The sequence below is a fragment of the Pseudorca crassidens genome, chromosome 8, assembly GCF_039906515.1.
Source record: "Pseudorca crassidens isolate mPseCra1 chromosome 8, mPseCra1.hap1, whole genome shotgun sequence".
In the NCBI taxonomy this organism is placed as follows: domain Eukaryota; kingdom Metazoa; phylum Chordata; class Mammalia; order Artiodactyla; family Delphinidae; genus Pseudorca; species Pseudorca crassidens.
In genome coordinates, this window is record NC_090303.1 from 55,335,860 (window position 1) to 55,352,365 (window position 16,506).

Genomic DNA, 16,506 nt, shown 5'->3' on the forward strand with positions numbered 1-16,506 from the left:
TAGGTGACTAATTCCCTTTATGCAGTTCAGTATTTTCCAGGTTTTCTATAATGTGTGTGCTTTCTTTTTAAAATCAGAAGATGCTAATTTTTAAATGGTGATACATCCATTTTGATATGCCATGTGTTCACACTTACATTAAAAAATATACACAGTACAGACATAGAGAATGGACTTGAGGACATAGGGAGGGGGAAGTGTAAGCTGGGACGAAGTGAGAGAGTGGCATGGACATATATACACTACCAAATGTAAACTAGATAGCTAGTGGGAAGCAGCCGCGTAGCACAGGGAGCTCGGTGCTTTGTGACCACCTGGGGCGGGGTGGGGGGTGGGGTAGGGAGGGTGGGGGGGTGGGGTAGGGAGGGTGGGGGGGGTGGGGGGGTGGGGTAGGGAGGGTGGGAGGGAGACACAAGAGGGAGGAGATATGGGGATATATGTATATGTATAGCTGATTCACTTTGTTATACAGCAGAAACTAACACACCACTGTAAAGCAATTATACTCCAATAAAGATGTTAAAAATACATATATACACAGTAAAAGGACTGGAAAGAGTATATAAAAATGTTGATGTGGCTTCCACTGGAAGTCAGAATTATGAGCTCATTTTCCCCCTTCCTGCCACTCTTCCAAATATTCTCTGACAAGCAAGTATTACATTTATAATGGAAGACATTTTTTGTTTTAATTTTTAAACCATGTACTAGTAAGGTCTGGATTCTAATGCTGGCTGTGCCTCTTACTAAATACGTGGTTTGATCATTTTAGATAAACTCAGAGCCTCAACTTCCCCATCTTGGAAAGGAGGTAATATATGCCTCCTGGGGTAGTCTGAATATGAAAAAGTGCTGGCATGATAAGCACCAGTAATGTTTCTGTTTCTTAAATTTAAAGCTGGCCTGGTTTGCTCTTTTTAGCAAAAGAGCTTAACAGATAAAACAATGAAATTAGTCTCCCTGCCAGCAAAATATCTCTTATTTTAGGGCACAATGTGAGAGTAACTGTTCAGATGATCAGTTAGTTGTCAACGAAAGAAAAATAAAACATTTTCTAAGCATCTTTAGCCTCATTCCACTAACTTTTTTCAAATATTGCATGCACGCTCTCTCTCTCCCCGTATGTATGTATATATATATATATACACACACACACACACAGATATATACATTAACAAACATTTATTAAACCCTAACTTATGTATTTCTGTCATGTAGTCACACTCAGGCTACATCTCAGAATGTGAGTCAACCTGCTTTCTATTAATTTCATGGTGAGCCTAGGTTTCATTCCAGATATATTGTCTGTGAGGTCACAAAGCCTGGCTTGAGCCTGAGCTGTACAGAAGAGAACTAATGGGGGCTCAGAGGACCAGGAGGCAAGGAACTCACCTTAAGAGTCCCAGCACCTAGAGGCTTCAAATTCATCAGGCTCCTCTGAGGAAATCGTAGTTTAAGGAAATGGTCATTTCCTGGGTGACCAAGGTGGTAAGGAAGAAGGCCCTTGCTGACCAAAGGTTATGCACCATTCTTGCACCATCTGACTGCTTTGGTAGGTCCCAAGGTGTGTTGCATCAGTCATGGTTCTGAATTTGCTTTTGAGTAAGTGCTAAAGTGTTACAAAACTGTGTTTCTGGAAATAATTCAGCTTTAATTATTGATATCCTTATCTCCTCCACTTCTACTTTCCCTGTTTCTTTCTGAAAGCGTACAGCCTGGTCTTCAGTATGTCCTGCAGTTAGAAAGTTTCCTTCCCCTTGACAAATGTGACGTATCCATCCTCTTTCTTTAACACAGCCAAAATCCTCATTACAAGTGAATCTCGTGTTGCCTTATTTCTGTTTTATGGTGGGTTCTGTTTTACTCATTATATACATCCAGTGCAGCCTCACCGCCTTCTTCAAAACTGTTTTTTGGTCTACTTTTCTTAGAGCATGTAGTTGGAGCATAATAAAGCTGTGAGCTCAAACTTGAATACTTCAGTCATTTGGAGAATTAAGTTCCTCAAATCACCCCAACTCAAGATTTAATTTAATTTTGGGGATGAGTGCTTTATCATGGTGTGTCAAGAGATTTGTGATGATAAAGTACTTACAGCCCTTTCTGAGCACTTCCATAGGAATGTGGCCGCAAGAGGCCTGTGCTTCCCCGGGGACAGTTGGCATAGATTTGCCCCACAGCAGTCATATTAATCAGAGCTCTCACTCCTGTTGAGCCAAAAAGTCTAGACTCCACTTCAGCGTGATGTTCCAGGCGGTACCGTCAGTCCACGAAATGGCATGTGAGCGAGAACTAATGCTATCTCTGATCTAGACTTTGCTTTTGCTTCACTGAGTGTGTTACTGTTTCAGTGTTTATCTTAGTGGATTATTATATGCCTAAAATACTATAAATTGAAGAAATGGAGCTATATGTAATCACCATTTTTTTAATCTCATAATAAATGTACAAACCCTTAGTCAATGACTTCTGGTTTTCTCACATTAAAACAGTACTTTACTTATAACTGCTTTTTTCCTCAGCAGACTAGGAGCTGAAGGCAAGGAAATTCCAAGTGCCAGGGTAAAGACTGGTAGATGAAAGGGCTGCTGGGGAGGTGATGAAAAGGCCGGGTGGAAAAATTCTTTAGGCAGTGAATTCATGGACCCAAACTTAGCCCATCCAAGGTGCAATGCTTTACAGTCTGACACAAGTGAACTCATTAAATGAGCACCACTGCCTGGGCTCTAGGACAGACTATAGTAAATTGATCCTTATTAGGGTGAGGGAGAAAGTGTTCATGAAATAAGGCAGGTGGATAGAGAAGACTCCATATGCCACCCAGCTGGGGCAATTGTCCAAGAAAGTAAACATTCAGGCTTCACTAAAGATCATGGTATTTCTCCCCATGCCAATGGTCCATTCTAGAACCGCGTGGAACAGAAAAGAAAGAGCCCCCAGCAGCATGCCCACAGAGCTTCTGAAAGAGAAAGAGTGACTGGGAGAAAAGCAGGATTAAAGAGAGTCACGCATCAAAATAACATAAATCTTTTATTGAAAGTCACTTTATTGATGTTACAATGAGAGTAACATAGAAAAGCGTGGTACCTTATTAGCTTCAGAAGTGAATACTAATAAAATTGTGCCAGAAATCTGAACCTTAAGTTACAGTGACCTTTAAAAACAGCAAGATTTTGTTTACCTACATATAACAACTTTATAACTTGAACAGCCACGAAACAAATCGCACTTGATCTGGAAGGCAGTCGCCATATATTTCAGTTGCTGTTTGCCAAAACCCAGTAATAATGTTTAAAGTAGCTTAAGAACCCGAAGTGCAGAGTAGCCAAGAGAATATAATGTTAAAATGAAGCCAAACTATATACACCTGGTTACCTGGTTACCGAAAGTGAAACGGTGCCGCCATTAACGCTTCCCCACGCAGTGTCTTCCACTAGCTGTAGATGGGACATCACCCCTTGAAGATGATAGATGTGGAAAACACCAGTGCAGACCTACACTGGCTAACATACGAACTGCTATGTTCAGGTAAAAACGCTCAGTTTTTAAAAGAAGTTGTCTTTTTGTGATGCTAAATTGGAGAGGCAAGCCTCTTCCAGCAAGTTAAAAAAGGAGCACGTGCTTATTATTCTGAATAAACCTTTGCTAAGCATCTCTGAAGTTAGTGTAAAAAAAAAAAGTTTTCCATACAAAACAAAGATGTTGGGTCATTTTTACCCATTAAAAAGACTGGCTGTAGAATCACAGTTTGATTTTGTACTGGATTAGAAAAGTGGGGATTCTCATCAGGCAGTGATACACACGTATAATTTAGCAAGAACTCTTGTATTATTACTGAATAAATGTATTAATTCCTATCAGCACTTTCTGTATTGTGTTATCTAGTGTAACTTAGCACCACTGTGTTTAAAGATTTGGGGGCTCTTTGCATTTTTTAAGAGCTTGACCATCAAAACACAAATCCACATCTGAAACTTCATAAAACGAGAGACTAAGCCCTAAAGTAAACGTATCATAGTATAGTACAGTATTGTATGCATATGTATTTTTTAACGAGAGGAAAATGCGCGTTTCTTCAAAAACTCATAACTCTTCGAAAACAGTATTGATGAATTTGTTAAGCATATTATCTCAACATTGCTAGACTCATTGTATGCCTTTTTGTAAAAAACGAAAAACAGAAAAGAAAAAAAAAAAAACACTTTTTCCCTGGTTTTGATTTCAGGGACACCTAAAAGCATGAAATGATGATGTCCTTAAGCCAAACCTCTGTCAGCCTTGAAGCACCTCCAGGTACGATACAGGTTCTATGAACGATGCAACAGGGACAGCCACACCAGGCATTGGCCCATTATGACTAGACAATGAGGCTTTACACAGCCAACACTCAGTAAAACTGCAAAGCACACAGGTCTGCCCTAGGCACGCAGCACCTCTCCCTATCATACCACCAGTGGCCGACCTGTGCTCTTCCACTGTCTTGGCTTCTGAGCTCTCCCTGCGCCTCTCCATTCTGCTCCTATCCAGGGCTAAATGCCCCATGACCTCCCAAGCCTTGCTGTTTCTTATCTCCCCTCCAGCCTGAAACACACCCTGACAACCAATCTCTCAGTGACTTCCCAAGTTGCATAATCCATGCCCAGATGCCAACAGAAGGCTAAAAGTGCCTCTCTCCCCTAATTCCATGCCCCAATGGTTCCCCGAGTGCCAGTTCGGGCGAATAAGTGACTTACCTCCATGACAGTGCAAGTTCCTAGTCAGGAGAAAAGGTCTGACAGCTACTGGAGAGCGACTCTGGAAGTAGGAAGGGTCTGGAAGCATCTCTCAACCCCACAGTGAGAATGCTTACTGTTTGTCAGGCTATGGATGTAAAGGACAAAAACACTAGGCAGGTTTTTGTTGTTTCCGAATGTTTTGTTTTTCTACCTACAAACTGAACCATAAGATGCCCCATTTGGGGGACTCTGACAAAGAAGAAATACGCCCGATTTCTAAGATCCGGCTCCATCTTTGTTTGCTCTGCATCTGCAGGTGGGGTGGAAAATTCCTCTTGGAATTAAAAGCACCTGCCCACAGAGCAGATGCTAGGAGCATGCCCCGAAGGTTCCCAGCAGGTGTGGCTGCTCCGACCCCCACGCCCAGACCCCAGCACACACCCAGAGCCAGATAGGCTGCTCCCTCTTAGCTGATTTTCACAAGAGCAGGCTGGGCTCCTCAGGGTCCAATAAACAGGGGAAGCTGTTTAGGAAAGTTCTTAGCTCTCCCAGGCGGGAGGAAAGTTGCTGCCTCCGAAATCAGAAGTCTTAGCCCTTCAGAAAATATCTCAGAGGAGAAAAATTCAAAGTTTGAGCCTCCAATTAAGCCCTATGTTTGCTTCGTATATATTTTAAGCTAATAGAATGAGAAATTCATCTTGACTCAATTTAAGAAAAGAAGTATTTGAGTGTCAGTTTTAGAGGAAACATAGACGGGATAGAAAAAAATAATTAGGAGCCTAAAAAAGTAGACATTATGCTACAAATGGGAGTCAGAACGTTTCATGTAAAATTCATGTCAACTTACCAACTGGTACGATTGTACTTAAAATATGCTGCCCAGGGACTTCCCTGGCGGTCCAGTGATGAAGACGCTGCGCTTCCACTGCAGGGGGAACAGGTTTGATCTCTCGTGGGGGAATTTAAGATCCCACATGCGGCTTGGCCAAAAAAAAAAAAATGCTGCCCATAGGGGGCGTCCTGGTAGCAGGGGGCGGTGTTCTATCAGGCTGCGGGGGCAGCAGGCCTGCTTCCCTTTCCTTCCCTCACTGCCTTTATTCAGCTCCCCTTCCCATACACTCGGCAAGCTACTCGGTAAGTTCCAGTATATTCCCTTTTTAAGTAAAATAAAGTAAAATAAAATAGTCTTCTCTTTACGTAAGGATTTATTATCATGTCGAATAACACAAGGAAATATTTAAAGCACTAAATATATATGTTAAAATAGAACTACATGACAGCAGGAAATGAAGAATGGATGAGATTAACAAATGAACAATTTTGAAACACTGAAAGTGAACAGAAATACCATATTTCCTCTAGCCCATAGGTAACTATAAAAATTAAAGAAAACCTAAGAAGGTAAAAGGTAAAGCAGACACAAAAAGATCTGAGACAACAGAGGGGATTAAATTATGCAAATCTGCAAGGGGATCAACAGAAAAAATAGAGAAATGTTAAGACTGTTTGGGAATTCAAACATAAATAGTCCTTCTGTGGAAGTGCACAGAATACCTGATTTTATCTTTTCAGCAACTTCTTTTAGAAACCCTATCAATCTCATGTTCAGAAATCTATGCTGGATTGACTTTACGCAGTAACACAATTTTAAAAGCCTTTTTAAAGCAAGGGGGGTGGTGGAGGTGGGCAGGGGAGTGAAACTGTAGTATCATTTAATAAAGCACCTATATATCAACCTGGAAAATAGCTTTGGCATTTACTTTATTAGTCAACATTTTATTTTAAGGAAAAGCACTGGGTATCTTTAAAAAAATACAGCAACCACAAATTGAAAGGCCTCCTGATGCTGCACTGTTTGAGGAGTTTATTCCTTTCCACCGATTGCATGTGGCCTGGGGGCCACTTTCTAGCTGGGAGACCCCAGAGGAGGGTGCCCCTTCCTGTCTAAAGAATGAGGGGCTGGACACAGAGACCAGTTAATCTGACCAGTCAGCTCCTTTATAGCTCCATGTTTCCCACACCTCCTTTGCTGACACTCTTAGGGGCGAGATATGTGTTGCTTTAAATCAGGGTTTACTATACTGTAACAAATATGGATAAATGGAACATCTCAGGCTGCAGAGTTGTCAATCTGAAGTCTAATCTACGCACAAAACTTCAGAAAGAGAGGAAAAAGGCATACAATGGAACACAAAGGCCAAAAAGCTGCTCTTCTCTGCTTAGTATAACAGTCCTATAGTTGACTGGGGGCTATAAATATTAGTTTCATGATACAAACTGTTATGTGGCCTCAAAGTTGCTCTCCAAAATAGATACTCAAAAAAAATTAATAATAATAATAATGCTGTGCTTGCGTTTAGTGCCATGGGTCCATTCTCCCTGCTTCAGTGGATGAAAAGTCATAGATATTTAGAAATACATCTAGAACACCAACCATGAGTTCACATATAGGTACTTCTCACAACTAGCCACTGAAATTATAAACTTGTCAAAGAATGCGGCAAATGGCTGTAAGAATGTTTACACATTCCTAGATAGAGTAGATACCTAGAATAGAACATCAAAGGTACTATAAAATCATAGTCTCTCGGGGCTTCCCTGGTGGCGCAGTGGTTGAGAGTCCGCCTGCCGATGCAGGGGACACGGGTTCGTGCCCCGGTCTGGGAAGATCCCACATGCCGCGGAGCGGCTGGGCCCGTGAGCCATGGCCGCTGAGCCTGCGCATCCGGAGCCTGTGCTCCACAACGGGAGAGCCCACAAATCATAGTCTCTCTGCAAATAAAGCACTTTTCATTCAGTTCTATGTGAAGTTTATTATCGAGGAGGATGACTATAAACTGTATACCTCTAGAGCAACCATGTCTCCCAAAAGGCACAAATAATGATTTTTTCACTTGAAATAATAATCTTCATGTAAAAATAATTCAGAAGGTGAGGAAAGACAGAAGGGTGAAGGGATCCATTGACTACATAGCTAATCATTTGTGGATTCTTTCAAATGAGGGATGTGTAACCATAACTAGGAAGCATATTTACATAAGGTATCTTACATTCAAATCTAGAACTCTTTTATAGTCAAAATAAACCTTCTAACATTAGCCTTTTTTACACTCAATATCAGAAAACATTCAGTGCACATTAAAGTGATCTTGGTCAAAAGCCACTTTATTTGCTACATCTTTAAATCTGTCTGCCCTCCTGTCCTTGGTTTGGGCTACATGGCAACATCACCCAACTTGAGACTGATGGATCATTTTATCATAGTCTCGACAATCACATCCCTTCCTGTCATGAAAACTGCTGTTTATACTTTATCATTTTGGATCATTAAACTGCTTTTCAAATGTTTTCAAAGACTTTCAGAAGAGAGGTCTGTTACGGAAGACATAGACACATAGAGGAGAAAACACTGCCTTCTAATGGGCCCTTTAGTTTGGGCCTCCAAGATGATTACACACGGAGATGAAATGGGTTTTGTTCTCGGACACTACTGGCAGAGATCAAATTTAGAGGATATTTCTGAAACCTTGTCTGCAGATTCCATTCCTCTCAAGAAAAAGGAGAGAAAATTAGAAAATTCAGAAGTACTCTTTACATCAGAGCATCTGATTGATCCCATTAATTTCGGAGCTCACTTAGGGTCGCCTCCCAAGAGAAGTTTTCTTTGAGAATGGCAGAGCTGCATGATGACAGCTATCGAACTTTGGTTTTAAAGAAGGGGATTTAACATAGATTTCTCACTTTTCTATGGATTAAAAACGTAGAGAGTTCAGAACATCAGATTCTACCCCTTGCCGGCTGTTTGGATAACTTCACAGTTGCTGCACCCTTGGGGTTTTAGGTTTCTTTGAACCCTCTGCGACCTGTTGAGGCTTCCCAGCCCAGCTGGTAGAACCTTCCATATCTTACTTACAAATCAGTGCAGAATGACCTGCTGGGACTCACGTCCCACCGATGATAAATACCCTCAATAAACAGTGTGAAAGTTGTTTTCATTAAAACACGTCATTCATGTCACAGAGACGGGTGGCTAAAAAGCTTTGTTAAAGCACAAAAGTTTAGGCCACAAAAGGTTAGAGTACTGGCAAGTTGGAAGCTACCAATGCATCAGCAGCTGTGGCCTCCTGTGTCTTTGGTGCATTTGTTTAACTCAGCAGGACACACTGCTGTGGGGCTCACAGGACCCCCCAGGTGAGACTAGCAGATGTGCTCTGGCACCGAAAAAGAATAGCCACTGAGGCAGGCGCTGTAGCCCCCAGAAGGAAGATGGACAGGCTGGAGGATTCCCAGGGAGCAGCCAGCTGCTAGCAGAGCGCCTTGAGGCAGTAAGCAAGCTGTGGAGGCCCTAAGTTCTGTCGGACATTTCGTTCTCTTGTTCAATTAATTACTCAATAAAACTGCCTCTAGACTGTGCACACTTTAAAGGGATAGCACATGGTTTGGACAAATACCAGTTATAGGGAGACACACATACAGCCCTGACCACTATATTTACAACATCATCTGGTCATAATCTTGAAAGACCATTCGATGGACGATGATGACGTGATTGTGACTGATTGTTTTTAGGCATCTGGCAAAATACACTTGTGTGTAACAGCTGCTTTTTTTTTAAATTTTAAAAATGTTTACATATGTACAATTGTCCTTGTATGCTGATATAAATATGAAAAGTAAAAAAAAAAAAAAAAAAGAAAAATACATGTTTACAGTTAGCATATGGGATATTGGCCTCTCAAGCTTTAAAGTCCTGCAGAAGAAATCCTATATGCCTTAGCCCAGCATGCTAGTTTCTATTATGGGATGTTGTTTCCTTAAATGTGGAAAACAATAAACAGAAGCCTCATGCACATAGCATTATTGTCTACAATGAGGATGTGCTTCAGAATGTCGAGTTCTGAATCCATTATTGTCCCTTAGGAAACTTGCTACATTTGGGTCATGTGAGTTAATTTCAGTGATATTTCTACATGTATCTGTCATGCGGATTATCCATTAACATACCAGTACCTTAGTTGTTCCATGTTATAGTGTAACATTTTAGTAGTTCTTTTCATGGTTCAATTAAATCTGAAGCCAATGACAAAAAGAAAATGGTATCCAGATGTGAGTCTCGGCTTCCTCTCCTCTGTGGCATTCAGAGATGTTTTCGAGTTGTTTGAAGAGCAGATAGATTTGCAGTGATTCAGTGAGGCTGAGTTTCTATAAAAGTTGAAGTAAACAGTTTCGATGTATCACATGTAAACAGCTGATCTTAAATGGATGTCTCCCATAGCTGCACAACAGAGAAAAGCAAAATTTCACACTGCGAAAGCAGGAAACAGACATATTTCTGAGCTACAAAGATGAAAAAGATTCGGTAATTTCATCTATACTTATGTGATTGTGGATGCGAAGTCTCATAATGGATAAAATAAACACTCTAATTTTTAGTTCTCTTTTTCCTCTAAACCTGAGTCTCCACGTTTTTAACAGCGGCCACCTTTCAATACACAAAACCCTCACATCCTCATTTAATATTGGGCTGGCCAAAAAGTTCCTTCGGTTTTCAAGTAAAAATAAAAGACACGTTTTTCATTTTCACCAAAAACTTTATTGAACAATATATTCACCCTTTTGTTCCACTACCTTCTGCCATTTTTCAGGCAACTTCATAATTCCATCTTCCCAAAACTTTTTATCTTTTTGAGCAAAGAACTGTTCCAGGTGCCTTTTACAGTCTTCCAGGGAACTGAATTTTTTTACATTAAGAGAATTTTGTCAAGACCGAAATAAATGGAAATCCGAAGGTGCAATGTCTGGTGAATACGGCAGATGAATCAGAACTTCCCAGCCAAGCTGTAATAGTTTTTGCCTGGTCATCAAAGAAGCATGCGGTCTTGCGTTATCCTGATGGAAGATTATGCGTTTTCTGTTGACTAATTCCGGATGCTTTTTGTTGAGTGCTGCTTTCAGTTGGTTTAACTGTATGCAGTACCTGTGGGAATTAATCATTTAGTTTTTCTGGAAGGAGCTCATAATAGAGGACTCCCTTCCAATCCCACCATATATGCAACATCACATTCTTTGGATGAAGACCCGCCTTTGGTGTGGTTGGTGGTGGTTCATTTCGCTTGCCCCACACTTTCTTCTGTTCCACGTTATTGTACAGTATACACTTTTCATCGCCTGTCACAATTCGTTTTAAAAAGGGAACATTTTCATTACGTTTCAGTAGAGAATCGCATGTGTAAATATGGTCAAGAAGGTTTTTTTTTTGCTTATGGGGAACCCAAACGTCAAAGCAATTCAAATAACCAAGCTGATGCAAATGATTTTCAATGCTTGATTTGGATATTGTGAGTATGCTGGCTATCTCCCACGTGGTATAACATTGATCGTTCTCAATTAATATCTCGATTTGATCGCTATCAACTTCAACTGGTCTACCCGACTGTGGAGCATCATCCAGTGAGAAATCTCCAGCACAAAACTTCACAAACCACTTTTGACACGTTCGATCAGTCACAGCACCTTCTCCATACACTGCACAAATCTTTTTTTTGCTTTTCAGTTGCATTTTTACCTTTCTTGAAATAATAAAGCATAACATGCTGAAATGTTGCTTTTCTCTTCCATCTTAAAAATTAAAATGGCTACACAAAAATTCACCAATTTTGATAAGTTTTTTTTTTAAATGCACGCTGACATGACAGCTGTCACAATCCAATCCAACAAAACTGTTTCGAGTGCAGTTAAAGACAACTAAGTGCTACTAGAGCCATCTTATGGAAAAAACCAAACGAACTTTTTGGCCCACCCAATATTACTTGAAATTTTGAATAAATTAAATATTGTGTCTCAAATGAAATAATTTAAAATATTATTTTTTTAAAACTACACATACCTTTATTTTCCCCAGGATTCTGATACAGCCATCTAGAACAGTGGTTCTCAACCCAGCTGTACATTTCAATGATCTGGGGATGTTTTAAAAATCCCACTGCCTAGACAGCACACCAGACCAACTAAATCAGAATCTCTCTGGTTGGGACTCAGGCATCAGTATATTTTAAAAGTCCTTCAGACAATTCAGTACAGTCAATGCTGAGAACTACTGACCTTAGGAAAGTGTGAGTCCATTAATACCACCACCACCCAATTAAAAATCATTGCTCTGGGCCTGTGGTCAGGCTATACACTCTCCAAATCCATCACTATCTGCTATCTCTCTCAGGAGTGGACATATCAGAGTAGAATGATGTATCCAGGGCAGGATGTCAATTTCGTAATTCCCTCACCTCTTCCCTCTCCTGGCCTCTGCCACCATTTCTTTTTACCAGCCCCACTGATATCTAATTTCTAAAATACTCAGTAATTGCCTTAATGGACTGAATACAAGTTTGGCATGATCAAATATAAGTGCAATTCAGTTCACCAGAGAAGGAACGCCAATTAAAAAAAAAGAAAAAAGATCAAGCTGATAAAATATGTTTCCAGGCAATATCATGTGGGTATAATTATTATGAACATGAACAAAGAAAGACTAAGATTAGTGTAACATAGGTTGCATCCAATTTCCAACCAAATCCCATTTTTACTGGAAATCTGGGGCCAGTCATAGTATGATACCCAATGAGTTTCTAAGGAAAAAAAAAAGGAGAAATAGCTAAGTGACTAAGTGGATGTTTCTCTACAGATTCTCTTAATATGTTCTCTTGACTCTTCATGGAAATATTCTGTTACCTACTTTAGGTCCACTTTATATGTCCTTTTCATTAAAAAAAGACACCAAATCTCTCAACTGTGAGGATCTTTGTGTGTGGATGACACCTGTTGGTGGAGACAAGTGAAAATGAATGGTTAAGCAGGAGGTGTGCAGGGCGTCTGAGGGAAAGAAGATCTGGATTGACGCTCAGATGATGATACAGAGTAGTTAAGAGTCCAGACTTCACCTTCAGTGAGCCCAGTTTCTTCACAAATGGTTACGAAGATTAAATAATAAATGACAGCTCGAAGAAAGAAGAGAGGAACAAAGGAATGACACTGGGGAAATCTGAAGGTGACGATTATCCCAGTGAGGAAAAAGGAGCAAAGAATTGCCAAGCCATCGCTTTTAAGAATAGGCATAACCTTGGCCGTGTCTGGATAGCTGTAACAGAAGGCTTGCTGATAGAAAGATCTGCTCGTTAGATTGTCCACAGACCACAAAGACAGCCCAGAGACAGGGGCTGCCTATTCTATAGGATTCTGCTACTTGCTCATGGGAACCAAGAACCAAGCAGACCTTTCACACAACTGTCCCCAAGGCTACAGTCTTCACAGCTGCCCCACTCAGCCTAGAGAAAAGGTCAAGGGCCAGCCATTTCTTCTGGAGGATGTCATTTTCATGGGCTCTCATGTGGGAACATCTCCAAAAACCTGCACCCTGGCATGACAACAGTTAAAAGAATGTCCCCAGTTAGATAGAACAAAACAGCAATGTAGACAATTTATCAGGGAGAAAATGTGAGGTGTTCTACTTTAGCAATTCCCTGGGGAGGGAAGGAATGACATCAGCCTAAGGTTTCATTACCACATACTTATATCACAAACAAGTGGATGCCTACTCACAAGTCTTTTTTTTTTTTAAGGCCAAAAGCTGAGTGCTGGGAATCTGAGTTATCGTCTTCCTTTCCATCTTTTACCATTGCCCATATTAATATATGAAGGTAATTTTTTGTATGGTTAATAAAATACCACCGATTGTTTTTAAAATCTTTTTGATTATAGTGATCTAACCAGCACATGTTTTCTTACTGACTCTGAATTGATCAAGTTAAAATTTGAATGATCCATGTTTACCTTGGACCCCATAATGTAAGTTCAGGGTCCAAGAGGCTCTGAAATATCTTTCAAAACCAAAAGGTCTAGGAACCAAGGACCCACTAGCAGATAAATCTGTCCAGGCTTTTAAAGCTTTATTTTTTTGCAACATTGTTTCTGAGAAGATCAAAATTATAGTGTAACTGACCACAACAGAGCCTGGACACCAATAAAGGTAATTATTCTTTAGTTATATCTTTCACGTAAGTTTCTGAGGGTTGGTCTGCCTCTCTAAACTCGACTGTATCTCAAATTTCACATAATGGATGTGTTCTGGGAATTATGTGAGACTAAATAAAATCATAATTTAAATGTAAAGGAGGACTTAGTATTTACATGAAACTTCTGATGAATCATTTTTATAAAAATAGTAAATTCCAAATATGTTTTTAATGTTTTTTTTTAATAAAAGGTTGCTAAATTTCACCATACCCTTGGCCATACTCTTTTTTTTTGTTTTGTTTTTTTGTGTTTTTTTTTGCGGTAGGCGGGCCTCTCACTGATGTGGCCTCTCCCGTTGCGGAGCACAGGCTCCGGACGCGCAGGCCCAGCGGCCATGGCTCACGGGCCTATCCGGACCGGGGCACGAACCCGTGTCCCCTGCATCGGCAGGCGGACTCTCAACCACTGCGCCACCAGGGAAGCCCCCGCCATACTCTTAATATTACAGATTTTCAAGGTTCCTCTCCTTGTACAGTTATCCAAATTCCACCCCCATCCCCAAGACACTGATCTGACTTTCTGTCATGGGTTCCTATTTTTTAAATCCTACTGGGTGTTATTAGCCAACAAAAGGCCTGAGTTAGCAAACTGGGCATGGAAATGAGGCTGGTTTACTTAATCTCTGGCATTTCAAGGTATATGTAAAAACTGATAAAGCAAAATACACTCTCTGTTTTGTCTCTTCCAGGTTGTAATATAGTAGCTGCAATGAATAATAAAAGATGTAAATATATAGCAGTGAATAATTAATATAAGCCAAATATCTCTAGAATTCATCAATAATTAAACAAATTTGCCAATACAAATCTGGGCCCAAAAGCCCCAAGAATCTACTATTTTCCAAACTCAATTTTTCTCATGTTCTTATGAACAAAAAAAGGAAAAATGGCTCTCTTTTAAAACATCAACTCACAGATAAACGATCATGACTGAGGATGTTAGCATATGGAAGAAGTTCCCACATACCCTGGCACTTTGTCGGTTCACTTTCTTCTCCTCATCGGGAAGGGGAGGCATTGGATAAGGGTATTTCCTGCTGGAGGCAATAGACCCAGTTGACGAAGAAGGAGACTTGGCAGGAGATAAAGTCCTGAGACGTTGAGAACACATGAAATACATATTATGTGATTGCCTAATATCTTTTCAAATATCTGAAAAATGGGTTCAGAAAGAACCCTCTGATTTCTACTTTCATAGGCCACTACTGCAAAGGTTTAACTACTGGGACATACTCTGTCATTCACAACACTAGAATGCTAGAATTTTATCTTCCTAACTTCAAAACTGCAATGGATTGTTTAAATATTAGTACACAGAATACTTTTCAGCTAGAAAGCCACTAATGAGGTTTTTTATAGAATAGATTTTTAAAAAGCTAAAATGAAGAAGGGATCAAAAAATACTCTAAGAGCTCATAGTGGTAAATTAAGTGTACGATATATTAATAGTCTACCTTATTTTTATCACTTAATGTAAAAAATGTTTTTAGTGCAGTAATTCCAATTATAGTTTTAAGATCTGAAAGTACAACTGATACATTTATTAGTTACTAAGTCACACACCAGTTTACACAAAACTCATGCATTCAGAGGCCAGTGTGTTAGTCGTGAAAGAACAAAGGCAAATACGAGGGTTTTAATAACACATTAGTAAACATGCAAGCGGTAAGGAGTGCAGAGTTCCAGCCAAACAAAGAGTCTGATGAGAACATACAAAAATGGTCTGATTAGTCCCTACAATCATCATTTCTGTATAGGGGAGGATTCTAAGCCATAGACATAGACCTTGGTAACTCATGTAGGGTATACTTGTCATGTCAATAAGGTGGCAACACTTTAATGACTGGAATTTTACTAAAACTAAAACCAAACACAACAACAAAAATTCTTCCTATTTGGATAATGTGTTCTCATCGTGGAGATATTCCATATGAAAGATCTGCATAAGCTCTTGGTACATTATGCTGTTCTTGTTTGATTCTGCATGCACAGTGGTAATATTTGTGACTAAGCAGAGCGCACTGGAAGAGACCATATCTGCTATTTTGTCTTTAAAGTGAAAAAAAAACAGCTGAGAGTGAAAAGCCTCGATTCACACTGTGTCAATGAAAAATAAACATGATAATTCGGCAGTAGCTACCCATTCACAAATGTCACCACTACACATCCATGACCCCTCAATTCCTGGTGCAAGGCGGTAATGACCACATCACTGAACTGGTGGCACCGCCATGCTGAAGCACAGGTACTTATTTCAGTGGGGTGCGTTGCATCTGCTGTAAGTGACTGACTCAGCCTGCGACTGCTTGTGGTGTGGTAGCCTTCTGTAGGGGGGAGATCTAGTTACTGTACTGCCTGCACCAAATGAAGATGTCCTTTTCTCCCTGATTTTAAATTTCCGTTCCTATCCATATATCATTCTTTGCTCTGGTTCTGCTGTAGTTTTCAAATCAGTTTCTATTTTATGGACACTAAATTCAAGCTAAGATTTGAAAATAGTTTTTCCTACAAACCCTGAGATTTGGCTCAATTTTAAGACTCAAGAGTGATTCAGTTTACTTTAAATCTGTAATTCCTAATGTTTCCTCTGTTTCTGGAAAATGTCCAGAAATGTTCACTCCTTAATGTGAACTGTCCCAATATTGCAGCTGTTTGACCTCTGCTGTATTAATGCTATCCATCGCGGAGGAGATGGTTGGAACTTAGAATGTAAGTACTTCAAATCC

The 16,506-nt window shown here is 40.1% G+C and overlaps 1 protein-coding gene across 19 annotated transcripts in view; it reads right to left on the reverse strand.

Annotated features, from left to right (window-relative positions):
- Positions 1 to 3,011: 3,011 nt before the first annotated feature.
- Positions 3,012 to 16,506, reverse strand: part of ADAM22 (ADAM metallopeptidase domain 22) — a 243,043-nt gene continuing 229,548 nt past the window's right edge. For 14 of the 19 annotated variants that reach the window (XM_067746498.1, XM_067746497.1, XM_067746505.1 and 11 more), the window contains 2 exons: positions 14,748 to 14,871; positions 3,012 to 9,990 (listed from right to left, as the gene is read on the reverse strand). In XM_067746498.1, the coding sequence (XP_067602599.1) occupies positions 9,970 to 9,990; positions 14,748 to 14,871 (145 nt within the window). In that variant the 3' untranslated portion in view covers positions 3,012 to 9,969. Of the gene's footprint in view, positions 9,991 to 10,019; positions 10,693 to 10,712; positions 10,884 to 14,747; positions 14,872 to 16,506 lie in introns of those variants that run through there. The other 5 variants (XM_067746492.1, XM_067746495.1, XM_067746494.1 and 2 more) reach the window with 5 other exon arrangements.